General features: G+C 47.9%; 1 protein-coding gene across 4 annotated transcripts in view; it reads right to left on the bottom strand.

Annotated features, from left to right (window-relative positions):
- Positions 1-18,228, bottom strand: part of Abr (ABR activator of RhoGEF and GTPase) — a 199,698-nt gene that overhangs the window by 53,826 nt on the left and 127,644 nt on the right. For all 4 annotated transcript variants that reach the window (XM_050128662.1, XM_050128663.1, XM_050128664.1 and 1 more), the window contains 3 exons: positions 15,242-15,340; positions 7,714-7,899; positions 1,457-1,564 (listed from right to left, as the gene is read on the bottom strand). In XM_050128662.1, coding sequence (XP_049984619.1) covers positions 1,457-1,564; positions 7,714-7,899; positions 15,242-15,340 — 393 coding nt within the window. The remainder of the gene's footprint in view (positions 1-1,456; positions 1,565-7,713; positions 7,900-15,241; positions 15,341-18,228) is intronic.

The following is an 18,228-nucleotide window of genomic DNA, read 5'->3' as shown; positions in this document are numbered from 1 at the left end:
GTGCCAAAGCCAAGTGGGGTGCAGAGGTGCATATCTATAATCCGAGCACCCAAGAGGACTACTGCAAATTTGCGGCCAGCCAGGGTTAAATAGTGAGTTCCAGGCCAGCCAAGCCTATGTGGCAAGACCTTGTCTCAAAAACAAAATGACAAGCCGGGCTGTGGTGGCGCACGCCTTTAATCCCAGCACTCGGGAGGCAGAGGCAGGCGGATCTTTGTGAGTTCGAGACCAGCCTGGTCTACAAGAGCTAGTTCCAGGACAGGATCCAAAGCCACAGAGAAACCCTGTCTTGAAAAACAAAAACAAAAAACAAAACCCAAAACAACAATAACAGTAACAAAAGAAGTACCAATGGCAGGGGATTTCATAGCTCTACCATACACAGGCACAGGAGGGGAAAGCTTAGCTGCAGAGTAGCAGCAGGCATGCTCCTGGCCAAAGGGGTCTAAGGGCTTCTTCTGTCCTTAACTGACCCTGGCTGATTCCATGAGACTGGAGTCTTGGACTTGTAAGTACCTTTCAAAACTACGTGCTTAGTCCAGAATTCCTCAAACTTCCATTCCCGACAGTAAGTTATGAGCCCGGAGAATGTAAACTCTTGTCTCTTATCCATCCCCTAACCCCCACCCCCAAAACAATCCCCCACACAAATATTAAGATCCGAGCCATCGGGGCACACATCTGTAATCCCAGAACTCAAGGGGATGAGGCTGGAAGATTGTGGCCTGAGCTGCACAGAGTGAGAGAGAGTTACGAGACAGAGGAGATGCCGGAGAGAGAAGAGAAAAGGAGCGCGCTGTCTGAGAAAGGAGGAGCCTGGACACCTATACTTTAAACAGTGCCTCTGGTGACTTCTTTTTTTTTAACTGTGTGTACACGTACGTAACTGTGTGTGGGTATGTACACGAATGTGGGTGCCTGAGGAAGCCAGAGGCACCGGATCTGCAGCTGGAATTACAAATGGTCACTTAACTTGGGTGCTAGGAACCAAATGCCGCTGCTTCTAAATAGCAGCGGCATTTAATGGCTGCAGGCCCATCATCGTTCCAACCTAACCCTCATCAGCACTGAGCGTTTTGAGATGTGCTGGGAAGGTTCAAACAGCTCTTTCCACAAGAGAAGAAACAGAAGCCAAGGGTCAGGAAGTCACCTGGAAACATCATGGGGAAAATCGCCCCATGTATGTATGTATGTATGTATGTATGTATGTATGTATGTATTTATTTATGCTTCCTCTGTTCTACTTTCTAACCTGAAAAAAAGAAATCAAACCAATCAATATTCTTGTATTAAGAGGAAAAATGTCAGTTGCAAGAAAACAAATGTCAGGTTGAGCATTATTGTGGTGAACAGCTTCCCTGGGGCAAGCAAGGAAGGAATCCATAGACTTAGAAGCTTCTCAAACTGTTACCAGAGCTCAGGGCAGATGGGGTCGGCTGTAGGGAGAGCTGCCTACCTCAGAGATCTTCTGGAACTGGTTGTTGGACTGGCTGCACTTCTCAGCTGTCTCCAGAGCGACTTTATAGTTATCCACAAATGCTTTGTACACGCCAAGCTGGCTGGCCTGCAGGGAGGAGACAGGGATGTAGGGATTGGAAGGTGGGAATGGGATGGAGAAAGGATTACTGAACGCTGAATGGAGGAATCACCCGAGTTCCTGAAGCCCCCTTAGCACTCAGAACCTCTAGCTCAGCTCCACAAGACTTGCTGGAAACCAGTGGAAAGGCAGAGATGAATATACTACAGTATCCCTTTGAACTTGACAGTTTCCATGGAAACTAGGTTAGCAAGGGGGTACTGGGAGTGGGGAGGGCAGGGCAGGGCTTTTGTTGGCATGCCAGAAATTCTACACTTGCCTTTTTTTTTTTTTAACTATTTTTTTGTTAGTCTTTTTGTTTTTTCCTTTAGTACCATCAAGGTCTTTCAGGACTTGAAGTTTTTAATCCCTTGTACTTCTTTTACACCTTAGAATTAAACCAGAACAGGGGAGACAAAGTAGCCTCAGGCTCCTTCTCCATTCTGAGTCCCACTTCCTCAGCCTCCAAGGAGCCAGATCCCCTGCCTTACTATATACCCACATGCCACCTGGATCCTAACACACGTGTCCTGATTGGTAAAGTCTCATTGCCCTTATGAGGCGAGGATGGGCCTATTATCCTTTCTTCTAAAAGGAAAACTGAAGTTTGCTAATTTAATTGCTTAAATATTTATGGTTGCTCAACTATTTCTTTCGGCTGTTTACAAGTATTTCCTCTTGAGAGAACAAAGAGTAGGCGTGCAAATTAAGGCTACAATTCCATGCTATGTCCATTTGAAGATTCAAAATTTAGAATCTGATAGCATTAAGCTTTGGTTTAAGACCACTGACTATAGTTATGTCAATACAGCTAATGTGTCAGTGACTAATCAAATTGACCACAGGCACAGCTTCAGCCTATGACTTAGCAAATCTACTATTAGCACAAACCTATGTTGTCTGATACAGTGGCTGTGAGAAACATATAAATACTGAACATGTACAATGTGGCCAGTGCAAAACTGACGTATGTTACATGTAAAAACCCCACATTGGAGGCATTCAGGAAGCAGAGGCAGATGGGTCTCAAGGCCAACATGGTCAACACAGCCACTTCCAGGACAGCCAAGAATACACAGTGAGACCCTGTCTCAACAAAACAAACAAAACAATAACAAATCCACACTGAATTCCAAGGACCTGGTATATAAAGAGAGTATATAAATTATCCCCTACATAAACATACCTTTTTAAATTTGTTTTTTGAAACAGTGTCTCAGGCTTCCAAACTTGCTATGTAGTTGAGAATGACCTTGAACTCTTACCCATTTGCCGCCTCCACCTTCTGAGTCCTGAGACTACAGGCAGGTGTCAGTGTGCCTAGTCTCACAGTCCCCCCCCCCATTATTTTTTTTTAAGTTTATTTTATTTTGTATGTGTGAGTGTTTTACCTGCATCTACGTCTGTATACTACATTATAGGCAGTTGTAAGCCACACTTTGTGGCAACTGGAAACCAATTCTGGTTCGTCTGCAAGAGCAGAAAGCACTCTTAACTGCCCAGCCAATCATCCCAACCCTTTAAAAGAATTTTTATTATCTGTATGTGTGTGTATGATGGAAGTATGTTGAGTTCAAGTGCCCATGTACCACAGCATTCAGGCTAGAAGACATTTCAGGGGCTGGAGAGATGGCTTGGCAATTAAGAGTACTGGCTGCTCTTCCAGAGGACCCAGGTTCAATTCCTAGCACCCACACAGTGGCTCACAACTGGCTGACTCCAGTTCCAGCTGATCTAAAGCCCTTTTCTAGCCTCAGCGGGCACCTATGTGGTGTACAAACACTTATATGCATAAAACAGTCAGCAGTCAGTTATATCTTTCTATTATTGTGGAATCCAGGGACTGAACTCAGGTTCTTGGGTTTTAGCCCGAGTCATCTCACCAGCTGTGTGTCTGTGAGTCTCCCTCTCCCTTTTCTCTCTGGTCTTACTGTACTGTCCACCTAGCCTCAAACACCTAAGTTCAAGTAACCCTTTGGCCTCAGTCCCCCTGGTAGCCTGAGTCCAAGCAGGCACTGCCACGCCCACCTTGTATTTGTTTGTTTTCCATCTTCCTGGAGATCAAGCCCAGAACTCTGGTTATGGGACACAACCACCTTACCATGGAACTATTTCCAGTCTTTACTTTTAAAAACTATGGTTCCTAGTACTGGGAACATAGCTAAGTGTTAGGGTTTGCCTATATATGTGAGGCCCTGGGTTCAAACCCCACTACTGCTTTTTTAAAAAGTGGCTCCTAGGACATTTCAATGTATATATGTGGGTCCAGCAGACAGCTCAGCGGGTAAAACAGCTTACTGCACTGAGTTCACTTTCTAAAGCCACGATAGGTGAAAATCAACTCCTGAAAGTTGCCCTCTGACCTCCACACACTCACCACGGCTGCCCTCACATCTATATTCTCTCTCAATTAATAAAATAATTAAAAAATTATATGCTACTCACGACCTATTTCAATTGGCTAATACTGCTCTTGAAAAGCCTGGACACGACTGTGCCCAAGGAGGCCTGAGCAAGGATCCTCACGGTAAGAGGTGAGCAAATGCCCACAAACACAGGAACTCTGACAGACATGGTTCAGATGAATGAACACCGACATGTATCAAACCCAGTGGTGACTAAATAGCAAAATGCATACACATACGCACCTGCACATTTTAAAAGTGCATGCAGGGAAGGAGGGGGAACTGGGACTGGTACGTAAAAATAAATTAATTAATGAAATTTTTAGAAAAGTACATGCAGTATCATAAGAATATGAAATACCAAACACAAACAAACAAACAAATTGCAGTCTACACAGCTCCATATAATTCCCAGCAAGCTGCTTCAAAAGAAAAAGAGAAAAGAGGAGCAGACTTCACCTCTGTTTATAATACTTTGTATTTTTAAAAATTTTGTGTATTGTTTATGAGTCAGGCTGTTATGTAGCTCAGGTTAGTCTCAAATTCCCTATGTAGCCAAGGATGACCCTGAACTCCTGATCTTTCTGTTTCTGCCTCCCGAGCGCTGGAATTACAGACGGGCATCACTGGACCTACACCTGACTCCTCTTTTTACTTTCCATTTTGAAGTAAGACTTCACTAAGTTGCCTAGTCTGGCCTTGAACTTGTAATTCTCCTGTCTCAGCCTCCTGGCTAAAACTTAACTTTTATTAGACAGTTTTCCTGGGGGAGGGGCTCATAAGATGACTCATCAGGTACAGGCACTTGCCACATTGCTTGCGGACTGGAATATGATCCCAGAATCCATGTAATAGTGGAAGGAGAGAACAGATTCTATACACCCTTCCCCAATCGCCCATACACACTATGCACTCATACAGATAATAACTAATAATAATAATAAATGTTTTTATAAGAGGGAGGGAAGAGGAAGAAAAGGACAAGTAAAAATAAAATAAGAGAAAAAAGGAAAAATGTCTCTGCTGATTCTCACATCTGTTACTCAGAGCTGCAGGCACAGTTGTCGACTGCATTATCCTCTAGATTTTCTGGTTTAGATTTTTTCCTACTGAAGTAGCAACAGGACACAGCTGCTGCAGGCTTCCTTGGGAGCTTCTGCTTCCAACTAAGGTGCTAGGAAAGTATGTTGCTCCTGTGCCCCACTCAGGTTCGCTCTGTTCCTTCAGGACACAAAGGCTGGGCAGGGGCCAGGGTGTAGGGAGGGGGCCACCCTTCATGGAAGCTGGTGCGGCTGCCCTTGGTACAGGGAAGCCAGAGGGGAGAGCATGAACTGGGCCACTGGGGAGGAGAAAGGCCCAAGGAAAGTTCCTGGTAGAGGGCTCAAATGCACTTTTCCCCAGGAGCTCCATGCTGCAGGAGATGTCCCAGACAGACACTTCCAAAGTCAGCACAATCTTCCAGGAAGGGTGGTTCCTCTCCCCTCTGTTCTCATGATTTTTCTTTTCTTTGTTTCAGAGTCTCCCATATCCCAGCCTGGTCTCAAACTCACTGTGTAGCTAAGGTGTCTTTGGCCTAAGAGTGCAAGGATTACAGGTGTGGCTGACCACACCCAGTTTTATTTAGAGATAGGGACTGAACTCAGAGCTCTCTGCAAGCTAGGTAAACACTCAAGCAGCTGAGCCACACCCTGGTCTCCTCTATTACCATGAGAAAGATAAAGCATGGGACGTGTGTTGCTACCCTCTTGTAACCCAGAAGCCACCTGTGTGCAGGGGTCATGAGCCCTGCCAGGTACTTTCATCTCCATGGTTACCCTCAACTGGAAGGCCAGAGGCCCAGCCTGCCCGGGTCATTAACTGGGAAGTGCAGGTTGCTTGGAAACAGGAGTTTGGCACTGGAGTGATCTCATAAAACAAACAGCAGAGATGCTAATTTCCTTCTCTTGGTAATGGATAATCAAATACCCAGAGACTTCATCTGAAATAAACTGTCTCCAGATGCCTAGCTTGCTCTGGCTCCACCCAGGCCTTGCCAAGCAAGCAGCCTCAGGATGGCAGACATCCATCCATGATGCTGGGGTTTGGGGACAGTAGGAAGCAAATTCATAACTGGACCAGTGGAGCTAAGACCAAGGGGACTCTGGGTCTGAATAACACAGAAAATTGGTGAAGCTATGTATGGTAGCTCACATCTGCAATCCCAGCACTCAGGAGGTTGAGGCAGACAGAGAGTTGCTGGTTCAAGGTCAGCCTGGGTTACAGACACCCTGCACCAAAAAGCAACAGAAACATCAACCTAGAGAACTCTGCCTTTCCGCTCTTGCTACCTGCCCTCCCATCAGGGCTTGTGGTTCTCTATACCTGTGAAGGCTGAGAAGCGGCTGTCCCAAGCCAGTCATCTCCTATTCTGTGACCAGGGAAGGATGAGTAGGTATTTACCATGCCTGCACCAAGGGAAGCAGTTCAGGGTCCTCTACAACCAGAAGGATGGCATTCTGGAAAACAACACCTGCCTAAAACAGCAGTAATGACAACAGCAAAAACAGCAGGCGTTTCCAGTCCCTAACTCACTCCTGCCAATAATCCAGTTGACTATTAGTACCTCTCTTTATAGAGGAGGACGCTGAAAACAGGAGGCAGGGTAAGCTGTCATAGTACCTTCTACAGCAGGGCTGGGATTCAAAGCCAGCTGTGTGGCTCTGGTTGTACTTGCCCCCACAACACTTGTGACTTAGGACTTGGCTGTAGGACACAGGTATCTCCTTCAACACTCAGGTTCTCCCCAGCCCCAGTCAAGGTCACAATGCATCTCTCCATCCACTCATTCACTCATCCATCACTGAGGTGGTTCTGGGAGTCTAATGAGAAGAAAATACAGACTGTTCCCAAGTTTATTGCTTTGTGTGGACAGCTAGTTATGTGTTCATAAAGGACAAACACAGGGCTTGGAAAAGCTTCTCTAAGGTCATTCTAACTTGGGAACAGACCAAGGAAAGCTGAGGTAGATGGGGAAGGCCTTTTTATGTAGACAAAGCCACAAGTCTGTAGCGGTCAGGAAGTGCGTTGGCATAAGGGGGTCTCGGACAGAGCTAGGGGAGAGAGTGTCATGGAAGCCTTGGCGACCAGAGGGCTTCTGAGAACATCTTCAACACTAAGCTTTGCTCTTCCCCTCTGAGCAGCAGCACAGAAAGCTGGCTAGCTGCTGGTGCTCTCTGCGCTGGGATCAACCATCAGTCATCACCGTAGCAGTCCAACTGCTTCGTTTTGCAAAGGCAGCTCTAGGATGCAATAGCCTCCCCCCCCCCCCCCCCCCCCCCCCCCCCCCCCCCCCCCCCCCCCCCCCCCCCCCCCCCCCCCCCCCCCCCCCCCCCCCCCCCCCCCCGCCAAGGTCTCAGGTGAATGGTCCTTCTCCTGAAGCCTGTCATAATGCCTCTTTGTCCACAGAGAGATAGAGGACCTGCATCCATTCCAATTCTCAAAGGACACCCCCCCACCCCCATACATACGAAGCAGCATTCCCCAAAACACTCACATACTTGACCCGTCTCCACTTCTATCCCTAGAAACACTTTCAGGGCTCCTCTAGGATGGGCCCAGTTGACTGAAAGAACACAGGCCTAGACTGGCCTCCAAGAGCTCAGCGATAACCCAGGCCTCAAGAGAGCCAAGGAAGCTAGTGAGCAATCCTTTCCTAAGGCCCTATTCGAACACCAGTCTGTTATGGAGACTCACCAGCTTCTGGAAAAGGTGGCCCATGGTGACTTGGCTGTCCCATTGCTGCACCTTGGGGCAGAGGTTGTCATAGAACTCCTTGTGGATCTCGTAAATATCCTGTATCTTGTAAAAGATGGTCTCAATCTGCTGGATGGTGAGCACAGGCTGGGAGGTGGTGGCTGTGGCCTTCAGGGGTTTCATGGGCTGAAGAGGAAGAGGAACCAAGTGCAAAGGTGGGGATGAATAAACCAGAGTGTTGGCAGGTCCCGGGCGATTGTGACACTGATTGACACGCAGTGACGCCCCAGTCCTGCCTAGACATGACTGCTGCTAACGGCAGAGCACCTGAAACACAGTTTCTGTCTCAGAGCTGTTGTCACAGGTCCCAACAAGCCATACACAGAGGGAACCTGACAGCAGCAATCTGCCACAGCAGCCACAGCTTGTCCCTTCCCCCATATGAGCTCACAACCTCTAGCCCGGATGCGTTCACTGGTCCATTTAACAGGTCCCTAGCCTCTTCCACAATGGCCTCACGTCCCAGTCTTAAGCCTCTTTGTCACGCTTCAGTGGACGGGAGTGTTGCCTGGGAGTCCAGCTCCTCAGCTGCTTCCTTTTGAGAAAAAGAAGGCAGTTCTAGCACTCAGGAGGTAAAACCATGAAGAGACTCAAGAGCAGCTCAAGCCGGTCTGTAACAGTAGCACTGTGTGCAGCAAGGCTGAGAGGCAGGAAGACTGCAAACCAGCCTGGGCAGCAGAGGCTGTGAGAGTCTATCTCAAAACAAAACGGAACAACTGGCTGAGGTTCACTGGTGTCTCAGTTCTCACTTGGTGAGGGAGAGGAGCAAGGACACACATGCCACCCTCCTGCTTCCCACATCCGTGGCAGACATGCAGACATTGCTAAGCGAGCAGGATCTTTCCCACTGAGTGTGTGTGGTTTTGGTCTCGAGACTCTTTCTCAATGCCTGCTGATATGAAAATGAAAGCAAACTGTCATCCTTGCTTACTGCACCAAGATCATCTGGGCCCACAAGTGGAAGGGACAGTGTAGATGGTAACTCAGCCCCATCCCTAAGCACTGCCTCAGGACAATGGGCTCTGGGTGCATGCCTGTGGTGCCCGCTGCCCAGGAAGCTGCGGCAGAAGGGCTGCACCACTATAGGAGTTCGATAACAGCCTGTAAAACAAAGGAAAACCCCCATCTCGAATGTTAAAAAATGAATACACACTATACTACAGTGGGCTAGCAGACAGGGTATAGAAATACGGGCAGTGAGGGCACACATAACCAAGAAAGCAGCCTACGGAAGATATGACTAATAGTCTTCCATCTGATGGCAGTACGGAAAGGGGTCTCCAATAGCCTGTGTTTCCTGCAGACCTAGGAGCAGTGGGGAGATGACAGGGATCTTTCTGGGCTTACTAGGCTGTCGACTCTCACAAGAGGAGGCCTGAGCTGTCTAACAAGAGAGCATGGTTGAGTCAACTGCTGAAAGAGCTGGCCTGATGAGATCACCTACACTGAGGGAAAACAGCTCTCCCTGGTTCCTTCTGTGCTGTGACAGCCAGCCTCAGGGGGCCACAGGAGCCAGCCTTCCAGCCCCACTGTACTCCAGCTTCCCCTATCTGCTCACAAGAGGATGCCTCAAATACCCAGACAGTATCTGACTTCTGACTCTTTGTCCTCCACATTCTACAAAGTCCAAATACAACGACAAAGCCAGGGTCAAGAAGACCCACTGACCCTCTTGACACTAGAACCAAGTGACCTTCCACACCAAGTTCTCACTAGAAAACAGGATGGGAGTCAACCTGGGTCAGGCCAGGCAGTATGGCCTAGAGCCCTGAATCTGTCATTTAATAGTCCATACCCCATTTCTGGGTGTATCGTCACTTTACCGGCAGGTTTCTGCGGAACTGAAACGGTAGATCAAATATCAAACGTCATACATTACATAATGTACCTAGGGCCTGGAGAGATGGCTCAGTGGTTAAGATTGCTTCCTGCTCTTGCAGAAGACCCGGGTCCAGTCCTCAGCACCCACATGATGGTTCACAACCATCTGTAACTCCAGTTCCAGAGGATCTCCTGCCCTCTTCTTGCCTCTAGCTGGTACATGCATGTGGTGTGCATAAACTCATTCAGACATGCATGCATACACATAAAAATAATTAAAAATCTTTAAAGATAATAAAGTATCTAGTACATGTTTGGCATATAGAGGACAAGCAAGACTGTTATTCATCCTGTGAAAAATGAACCAAGTCCCAGACCATAAGGACAATCCCTAATATCCAGTGGAATGCCTGGGACACATACAATCCTAGTCCTCATGGGGTTTCCAGTCTAGTAGAGGAGACAAATGAAACACAAGCCAATGATCCAGCATCTAATTATACACACCAGTAAATGTAATGAAGAAAATAGGGAAAGGACCCCGTGAGGCAGGGCAATCAGATGGCTTCTCCAAAGAGGGGACATTGACTCTCAGAAACAGGGAGGCCTAAGGGAATTGCACTCATCAAGATTTCCTTGATGGCTGATCTGGAACAGAAACACTCTTGGTGAGAGACAGGAGCTGAAGGTCGTCAAGTCTAGTGCAGTGGGAAAGGAGAGGAGAGGAGCTGAGGCGGGGCTGGATGGATCACAGGGTGGGGTCAAGCAGAGGGAGCACAGCTTTGACCACACCGTTGACCAAGCAATGACCCGGCATTCTGCAGAGGGATTTCTGTGGAGGGAGCGACAGAAGCCTAGGATGTGGGAGAACATTTTGATGATCCCTGATCTCCTTTCTTAAAAACTTTAGACTGTATTTGAAAAATGGATTGAAACAAATCAAACAACATGGTAGCCAGTGTGAGGCAGGATAATCCCAACTTGGATCATAAAATCCCAACCAAGTGGTTTCAAGACTATGCTGGAGGGCTGGAGAGATGGCTCGGCCATTAAAGGCTAGGCCCACAACCAAAAATAGAAGACTATACTGGAGCAGCGAAGTTAGGGTTTCAAGGAGAAGGGACATCTAATGGGGCCCCTGAAGCTGGAGAGAGCTGAGCAAGGGGAGAGCTGCATGATCACACAGACAAGGGCACAGGGGACCAGGAGAAAGGTACACTGCTCTCCCATGCCTAGGTGGAAGGTTACAGGAGACTCCCCTTCAGATGTGACATAACAGGCTAGCTACCTTCTTCATCTCTAAGACCCAATGGACAGGTACAAATTGCCACAGAACTCCAAAGACACTCATCCTTGCACCTTGGCACAACCCCCAGTGTGGAGGGAGCAAAGTAAATAGGAGAACAGTCCTGGGAAGGCCAAGATTTCTCAGAAGCTGGCTGCTGGGGAAGCACACACTCATCTACCTCCTACACCAAGACAGGCCCAACAGCTCTGCTTCCTCCTAAACTTCCCACTGTCTACAAAAGGGGAAGAAAAGTACTCTAACCAGGACCAGTCACACGGACCAGCCTGCACCGGAGGCATGAGACTTTCTCACCAGATGAGCAACTTTTGCTCTCACCCCCCGTTCTCCACAGGGAAGGGGGAAAGGCTGACTGGTCCTGTCAGCTATTTTTATCTCAAGACTTATATACTGGCCTCTAGGCCAGTCCCCTCTCACTGAGCTTTGACCTGATACTGCCATTAGGGCCAGGGAGCTAGCACACACACAACGGCCACCTCAACTCTCCTCCCCGGTACAGCTGTATGGCAAGGTTGTTCTCAGAGAGAACCCCTGGGTGATCTCAACTCCAACCCTGGGAGCTTCTCCCAGAGATAGGGCTGGGCCAGTTCTGATCTCACACAGTCATGTCTGCTTTGTCCTCCAGCAAGTGGTCTTTCGAAACAGGAGAAAGAAATCTGCCCACTTCCTCCACCTCCTAGCCATGAAGGGTTTGTCCCTTGCCAGGCACAGTTAGTTACTAACCTAGCCACGCGCTCAGGGAGGAGGTGTAGTTAACCTATCATGCAGATAAGCAAGGGGAGATGCCCCAGGACTATGACAGATAGAAACAGCAAAAATGAAAGGCTAAGAGAAGGAGGCAATGGGGCTAGCTGTGGCAACCATGGCTCCAAGGTGAGATGAACTGTAGCAACAGTCCACACCTGCACAGGACCTATGTAGAACTACAACCCATCTAGTTTTCTCTTCTTTCTTTTACAGCTCCATCCTCTATCCCCAAACCTGGGCTCCTGGGCTTCAGGAGTAACAGACATGCATCAGGAACAGTGGCCTCGAAGAGATTACTAACCATGGCCCTAGTCAACATCCAAGGGCTGGGGACAGAGCCTGGTGTGGCTTTGCCGTCTGTTGTCTCTTTCTGTCCATGTGTACAGTCTGAGGTACACAGGCTTAGTCCTTCGCACAACAGGAAGTACTGAGAGGAAAACAGACACACTGCACTTCCAAATCACTCCCTGATGGATAAGGGCATCTGTGGTTAAAAGGAGGGGGAGAGAAAGCCAAAGAAACAGTTTTGCCTCTAAGCTAGACCACCCAGGAAAAGCAGTATTGATCTCCTCAGTGACTGAAAGGGGAGGCCTCCAAATCTGTGAAGGTAGGAGAGACTGAGAGGTTTATCCAGAGAGTCAGAGGCTGCGGAGAGCCCAGCCCACCCATTCCTTGGGCCTTCCAGCAATAAACCTTCCCATTGGTCTCTCCCCGTCCTGAGTGGCCAGAGTGAACGGGGTGGGAGTGGAGGGGTGTGCAACCACACAGCACAGTCCTTATGCCTTTGGGGTAGGAGCTGTGCAGAAGGTGTGGCAGGGAGACTCCTCCCAAATCTATCTTTGCCCAGATGAGAACATCTGATAAAGGAGGTTGGAATGCAAGGAGGCACACCTCTCAGGAGTACCTCTTCCTCCACTGGGGGTGGGGGGAGGGGGACCCAAAGACTCCTACAGCCTCTGGAGTGCTGGGATTTCAGGTACATACCATTATACTTGGCAAGACCTGGATTTTCAAACTCACTGTTATCTAGAACACAGGAGGCAGAAGCAGGAAGATAGCTCTGAGTTTGGGGGGTCAGCCTGATCTACATAGCAAGACCCTGTCTCAAAACAAAACCTAAAAGAACACAGGAGCCTTCACCTGTCTTTGCTCAGCTCTGTAGGAAATAGTAACCGTGCCAGGTAACACACAGGCCCTTTCTGAGAACTGAGTACAATGGATTATCTTCACTACAGTCCCATGCAGAGTGCTGTTTGTGAACCCAGACTGCAGACAGAAACAATGAAACACACAGTCTTCCCACTGCACGCAGGCAGAGTGTGAAGTGGGGGCTCACAGCCAGGTGGTCCAGTGCCTTTTAGATCTGCATTCTGCTAGTAATGCAGTTTGGGGTACAGGTCTGTCTGCCTCCTATCTTTAGTACCCAGCTATGTTCTGTAGGATCACCTGATCTACTCAACCCAGAGAGGGAGACAGGTGTCAATGTAGCAATGTTTTGCTACTATTAGTTAGCTGTGGCCATCTATGCTCTGAAAACACTAGTGTTCGGACTTTCCAAGGCAGAAGCCATGTTATGATTTTTATTATGGTATATGGTTACCATTGTTCAACTTTATTAATTATTGTTAATAACTTAAGGTACCTAATCTGCCTACAGATTTGTACTCATAGGAAAATACATAGTATACCTAGGATTCAGTGCTATCCCGAGTTTTGCAGGCATTCATAGGGTCTTGGGATAGATTCTCAAGAGAAGGGAAGGGCGACTGTATCATCTTCAGACAAGAAAACTAAGGACCAAAGAGTCTATCTATGCATAGCTTTCCAAAGATAACGTCTCACCTGTTTGTTCTGAGACAAGGTCGCATTTTCTAGCTCAGGCTGGCATCTGACTCACGACTGTTCTGCCTCAGCCTATGGAATGCTTGGATTATAAGCATACACTCTCACATCTGGCAGAGCAGTGGTTTTTGAATCCACAAAACATTTTTTGTTTGTGTTTTTTGTTTGTTTTTCTCTGTGTAGCCCTAGCAGTCCTGGAACTTGCACTATAGATCAAGGCCGGCCTCAAACTCATAGAGATCAGCCCGCCTCTGCCTTCTGAGTGCTGGGAATAGAGGTGTGCCCCACCACTACCTGGGGAATCTACAAAACATTTTAAGAAATAATGTAGTGGGCCAACATATAAGTGTAACCTTAGCATTTGGGAGGTGGAGGTAAAGGATCAGGTGTTCAAAGCTAGCCTCAGCTACAGAGTGAGTTCAAGACCAGCTTGGGCTGCGGGCTGCATGAGAAAGGGGAGAAAGAGCCAGGGGTAGGGGGAAGACTAGGTGCAATAACAAAAGGTTAATAGCCCCTGTACATCACCTATACACACACATCCTGACAGCACCTAACCTTTACTGCTGATGTTGCACACGAACACTCTTTTCCTGTTTGTGTTAAAGTACTGATTCAAACCTCTCCGCTTTTACAACCCACCAAGGGGCCGAGACGCGCAGTGTGGAAACAATGCACTAACCCTCCATGAACAGCAGGGTGAGGCTGTGTCCTAGTCCTGGCTCTAGATTCAGACCAGACTCCTATCTGCCACTGTCTCCCATCTGGAAGTCATGACTTACCAAGGAGACCCCGAAACAAGTTCAGCACAGTGCCCTGCAAAATAGCTTTACAATTCAATAGCCATTCCTTGGGTCATAAACGTCAAGACACTGAGCGATACCTCACATTACAGCAAGTATATAAATGTTATCTTACTTAAGAGGACCATCGTCTCCCGGTCTACATTTCTCTCTGATTCTCTGGGGGGGTTTATCTGTTTGCTTTGCTTTGTTTATTTCAGACAAGGTTTTCAGGCTGGCTTGAACTCATTTTATAGCCCACAGTGGCTTCAAACTCACGATGATCCTCCTGCTTCAGATTTTTTAAACAGTATTTTATGCCACCTGACTATACAACACCCAGAGAAAAGAATTTACACTGCACAATCACTCTGCATAATACCCAGACGCATCTAATAAGCACTTCCCTCAAAGGCAAACGCATCTGTGTGGTGCTTTTAACTCTGGAGGCTGTTTTAATAGTCACCACCCAATCTGATTCACACAACACCACCTTCGTCTTTACCGAGAGCTCAGGCGGGTCTAACGCTTCTGAGCTACAGCACTTTTAAAAACAGACACCTTCCATCTCACATTTCCCGACAGAGAGCCTTCAGGACGGTGCTAATGCTCTCCTTTCCTGGGGAGGAGGAAAGACTTGGACCCAGGGCGACGAAGAAGTCTCAGCTTTATGGACTGGTAGACACTACCCAGAGTACAGCGTTGGGGAGGTAACAAAGTGTCCACAGCACATAGCACTGTATCAGTTCGTCATACAACGTCACAGTCATCACCATCCTCGAGAATCCTTGTCCTCCCACACCTGTGCGTCTTTCCCTGCCTCTCACAGTCATGAAAACGTGGCAGTGACTGAGCCAGTTCTCGGATGTCCAGCTGTGAACAGTGGAGCACTGGTGTGTCTGTCCTATGTGGGTCTCCTTCCTCTCCAATGCCAAGAGCAGTGTTTGAGCAACACCCTCCTTCAGGTACTCACCAGCAACAGGGCTTCCAGCTGGTTAATGTAGATTTCTTCACTGGCCAGAAAGCCTGAGAGAACCAGCTTCCTCATCTCCAGGCCCTTCCCTGCCTCCACCTGCAAGAAAGCAAGCCAAAAACTCATGAAAGGGGTGCCAAAACTCAAGACACCGGTCTCTCTGCATTCTTAAAAAAATAATTTATTTGAATTTGTTTTGTGTGCATTAGTATGAAGGTTCAGATACCCTTAAACTGGAGTTACAGACAGCTGTGAGCTGCCATGTGGGTGCTGGGGATTGAACCCGGGTCCTTTGGAAGAACAACCAGTGCTCTCAATCACCAAGCCATCTCTCCAGCCCCTCTCTCTGCCTTTTTTTCCTCTTCTTTTAACCAACATGTGCAAAGGTGGTAAAAAGTCATATGGTTAGCATTATTATTGCTGTCTGTTTCCACACAGAATGCCATTCAGTAGTCCAAGCTGGTCTGGAAGCCACAGCAATACTCCTGCCTCCACATCTCAAGGGCTGAGGTTGATGTCATCAGTCTCCGTGTGGTGCCAGATACTATATTATAGAAAATTTTGAAAACAATGAAATGTCAAAGAAAAAGCATATTCCTGCTACCGGCTTGTGCCGTTTCTCTCCCAGCCTTGCTTTCTCAGCAACCTCTGCTGCTCTCAGCATTCTCTACCTAGCCAACTTCCCAGGGGTAACTAGGGTCACCAAGGACCCGCTTTACATCTGCTCTGGAGAAGGAAGATTCTTTCATGACGAAGGTTGAGTTCGGTTATGGACGGAACAGCAAAGGACGGACACCCCCACCACCCCACCCCCCAGGAAGTGATCTATAAACTGAGAGAATGGGACGGAAATGAGTATGAGAACCCTGGCCTCAGGGCACCTGTGCTGGTGTCTTCAGTCCTAGGGACTTAGCACCGTCACAGGTGTCAGCTGTGGCCCGCCCGCGCTCACCTCAGCCATTCCTTAGGATGTAAGGCACAGACCCGTGCTAGATTTCCCTCCCTCTTGAGTTCCTCTTCCCCGTGGTGTCAATCATGCTTGTTAAGCCAGATGCCACCGACCAGCACAGTGGTTGGTACAAAGAGAGTGTTAAAAATTTACCTTCAGTGAAAAACATTTAATCTTCATCATGTAGAACCCTCAAGTTTATTCCTGGCTGCTCGCCAGTCTTTCTCCCTCCCCTCTGCCATGTTTGGAAGTCTTCTTGCTATCTCCGGGACTGGTTCCTCCCACCTAAGTTTGTATAACTGATCTCTGAATTCTCTCTCTCTCTCTCTCTCTCTCTCTCTCTCTCTCTCTCTCTCTCTCTCTCTCCAGCCAACTGCAGTAAGATCAATCTCCCAAGAACACCTTCTTTTCAAAGACTTAATATAAATACTACAAAATTTAATTAGAAGAGATAGGTTCACTTAAATCTGTCCATTCAACAAACGCCTTTAATCCCAGCACTTGGGAGGCAGAGGCAGGTGGGTCTCTGTGAGTTCAAGGCCAGACTGCTCTACAAGAGCTAGTTCCAGGACAGGCTCCAAAGTAGCACAGAGAAACCCTGTCTCGAAAAAAAAAAAAAACCAAAAACCAAACAAACAAACAAACCAGTTACTACTGAACAAACGCATGGCAACCTCAATGGCTACACAGGAAACAAGCAAAGCCCTTTGTCTGCTGGTTTATAATCTAGTAGGAGAGAAAGAGTAGAAAGAAACAAAGATAAATAAAGATGTCATAAACTATGACTTGGGCTGCAGCTATTGCCGTGGCCTCAGGGTCTTCCCCAACTCCCAATCTCTTCCAGGTCCAAAGCTAGGCATGCTCAGTCCCTGAAGCTGGGTTTTCCCTGTTGATGGTGCCTGATGCATTCTTCTCTTGGCTAAGTGACACCTCTTCTTCACAGCACAGCTGAAGTCTCACTTCCTCCCTCAGCCTCAGCACCTAAAACCTGCACAGCCTTGATGGTACCTGCCTGGCTAGTGGGTGATCTCCCTCAGCCTTTTGCAACAACTGCATCACACTCTTCTTCCCCAAGCCTCCATCCCACATCACACCTGACCTTTACAAAAGAGGCTCTAACCCCTCTCCATACTTGCCTTTTGGCCCTCAGGCACCCACACTGAAATGGGTTCTAAATTTCCTCATTATACAACAGCAACAACCGAGACTGTAAAGAGGCAGAGCTGGGACCCACCCCACGTCCTCCGCATCCTTCACCCTTGGGATGATTTCCTCCCTCCCTACACCTTTTCCAAGCTTGTACTTATATACCTTTTGTCTCAAATAGCTCCCTTCTGGCATCAAATGCGCACCCTTAATGTAAGCTAGAAAAGTTTATCAAGCCACCAGAAACCTCTCAGGCCACAAAGAAAACCCACCCCAGTGTCCCTGATGGCTTTCTGAAGGGGTATTCTTCATACCATTTCCTGAGTGGTTCAAATGTCTGAAGGCTGCCGGGCCTCCAACTCTCCAAATTGTTATCTCACCCTAAAATAAAGAGAACAATGACTCCACAGGTGCCTACATGTGGCTCCCTCAAACCCAGGACCGTGTTACTAAGGGACTCGGTGAATATGATTAAATATACAAAGATTCCTAAGTGGACCCTTAGGAGTCAGAGGGTCCTTATAGACAGAGGGAAGTAAGAGAGCAGACAATGTGACAACGAGGTGGTGGGCGCTAAACTGCTGGCTAGAGAATGGGACCTGTAGCCGGGGAATGTAGGGGAAAGGTGAAATGGATTTAGTCTTTGAAAGCTTCCTGAAGCTAAGCAAGACACTAAATCAGGGATGTTTCTAGCTGTGAGTTTGTGTTGATTTGTTTCGGCAGCAGTAGGAACCCAGGGCAAACTCCACGCTAAGGAAGGGCAGTTATTTATTGACGGTTTCACAACTCCCAGGACCTGTGCTAAGTGCTCCTCGCTGGCATCTCACAGGCTGGTAGGTGTGACCATTAGGGTCCTGAGGCACAGGGGGTGCAAATGGCTGCTTCGAGACAG

The sequence above is a fragment of the Alexandromys fortis genome, unplaced genomic scaffold (genome assembly GCF_014885135.2).
Source record: "Alexandromys fortis isolate MF-2015 unplaced genomic scaffold, M_Fortis_MF-2015_v1.1 scaffold_80, whole genome shotgun sequence".
NCBI classification, from domain to species: Eukaryota; Metazoa; Chordata; class Mammalia; order Rodentia; family Cricetidae; genus Alexandromys; species Alexandromys fortis.
The sequence above is the reverse complement of the archived record's forward strand: the minus strand, read 5'-3'. Positions and strand labels throughout refer to the sequence as shown.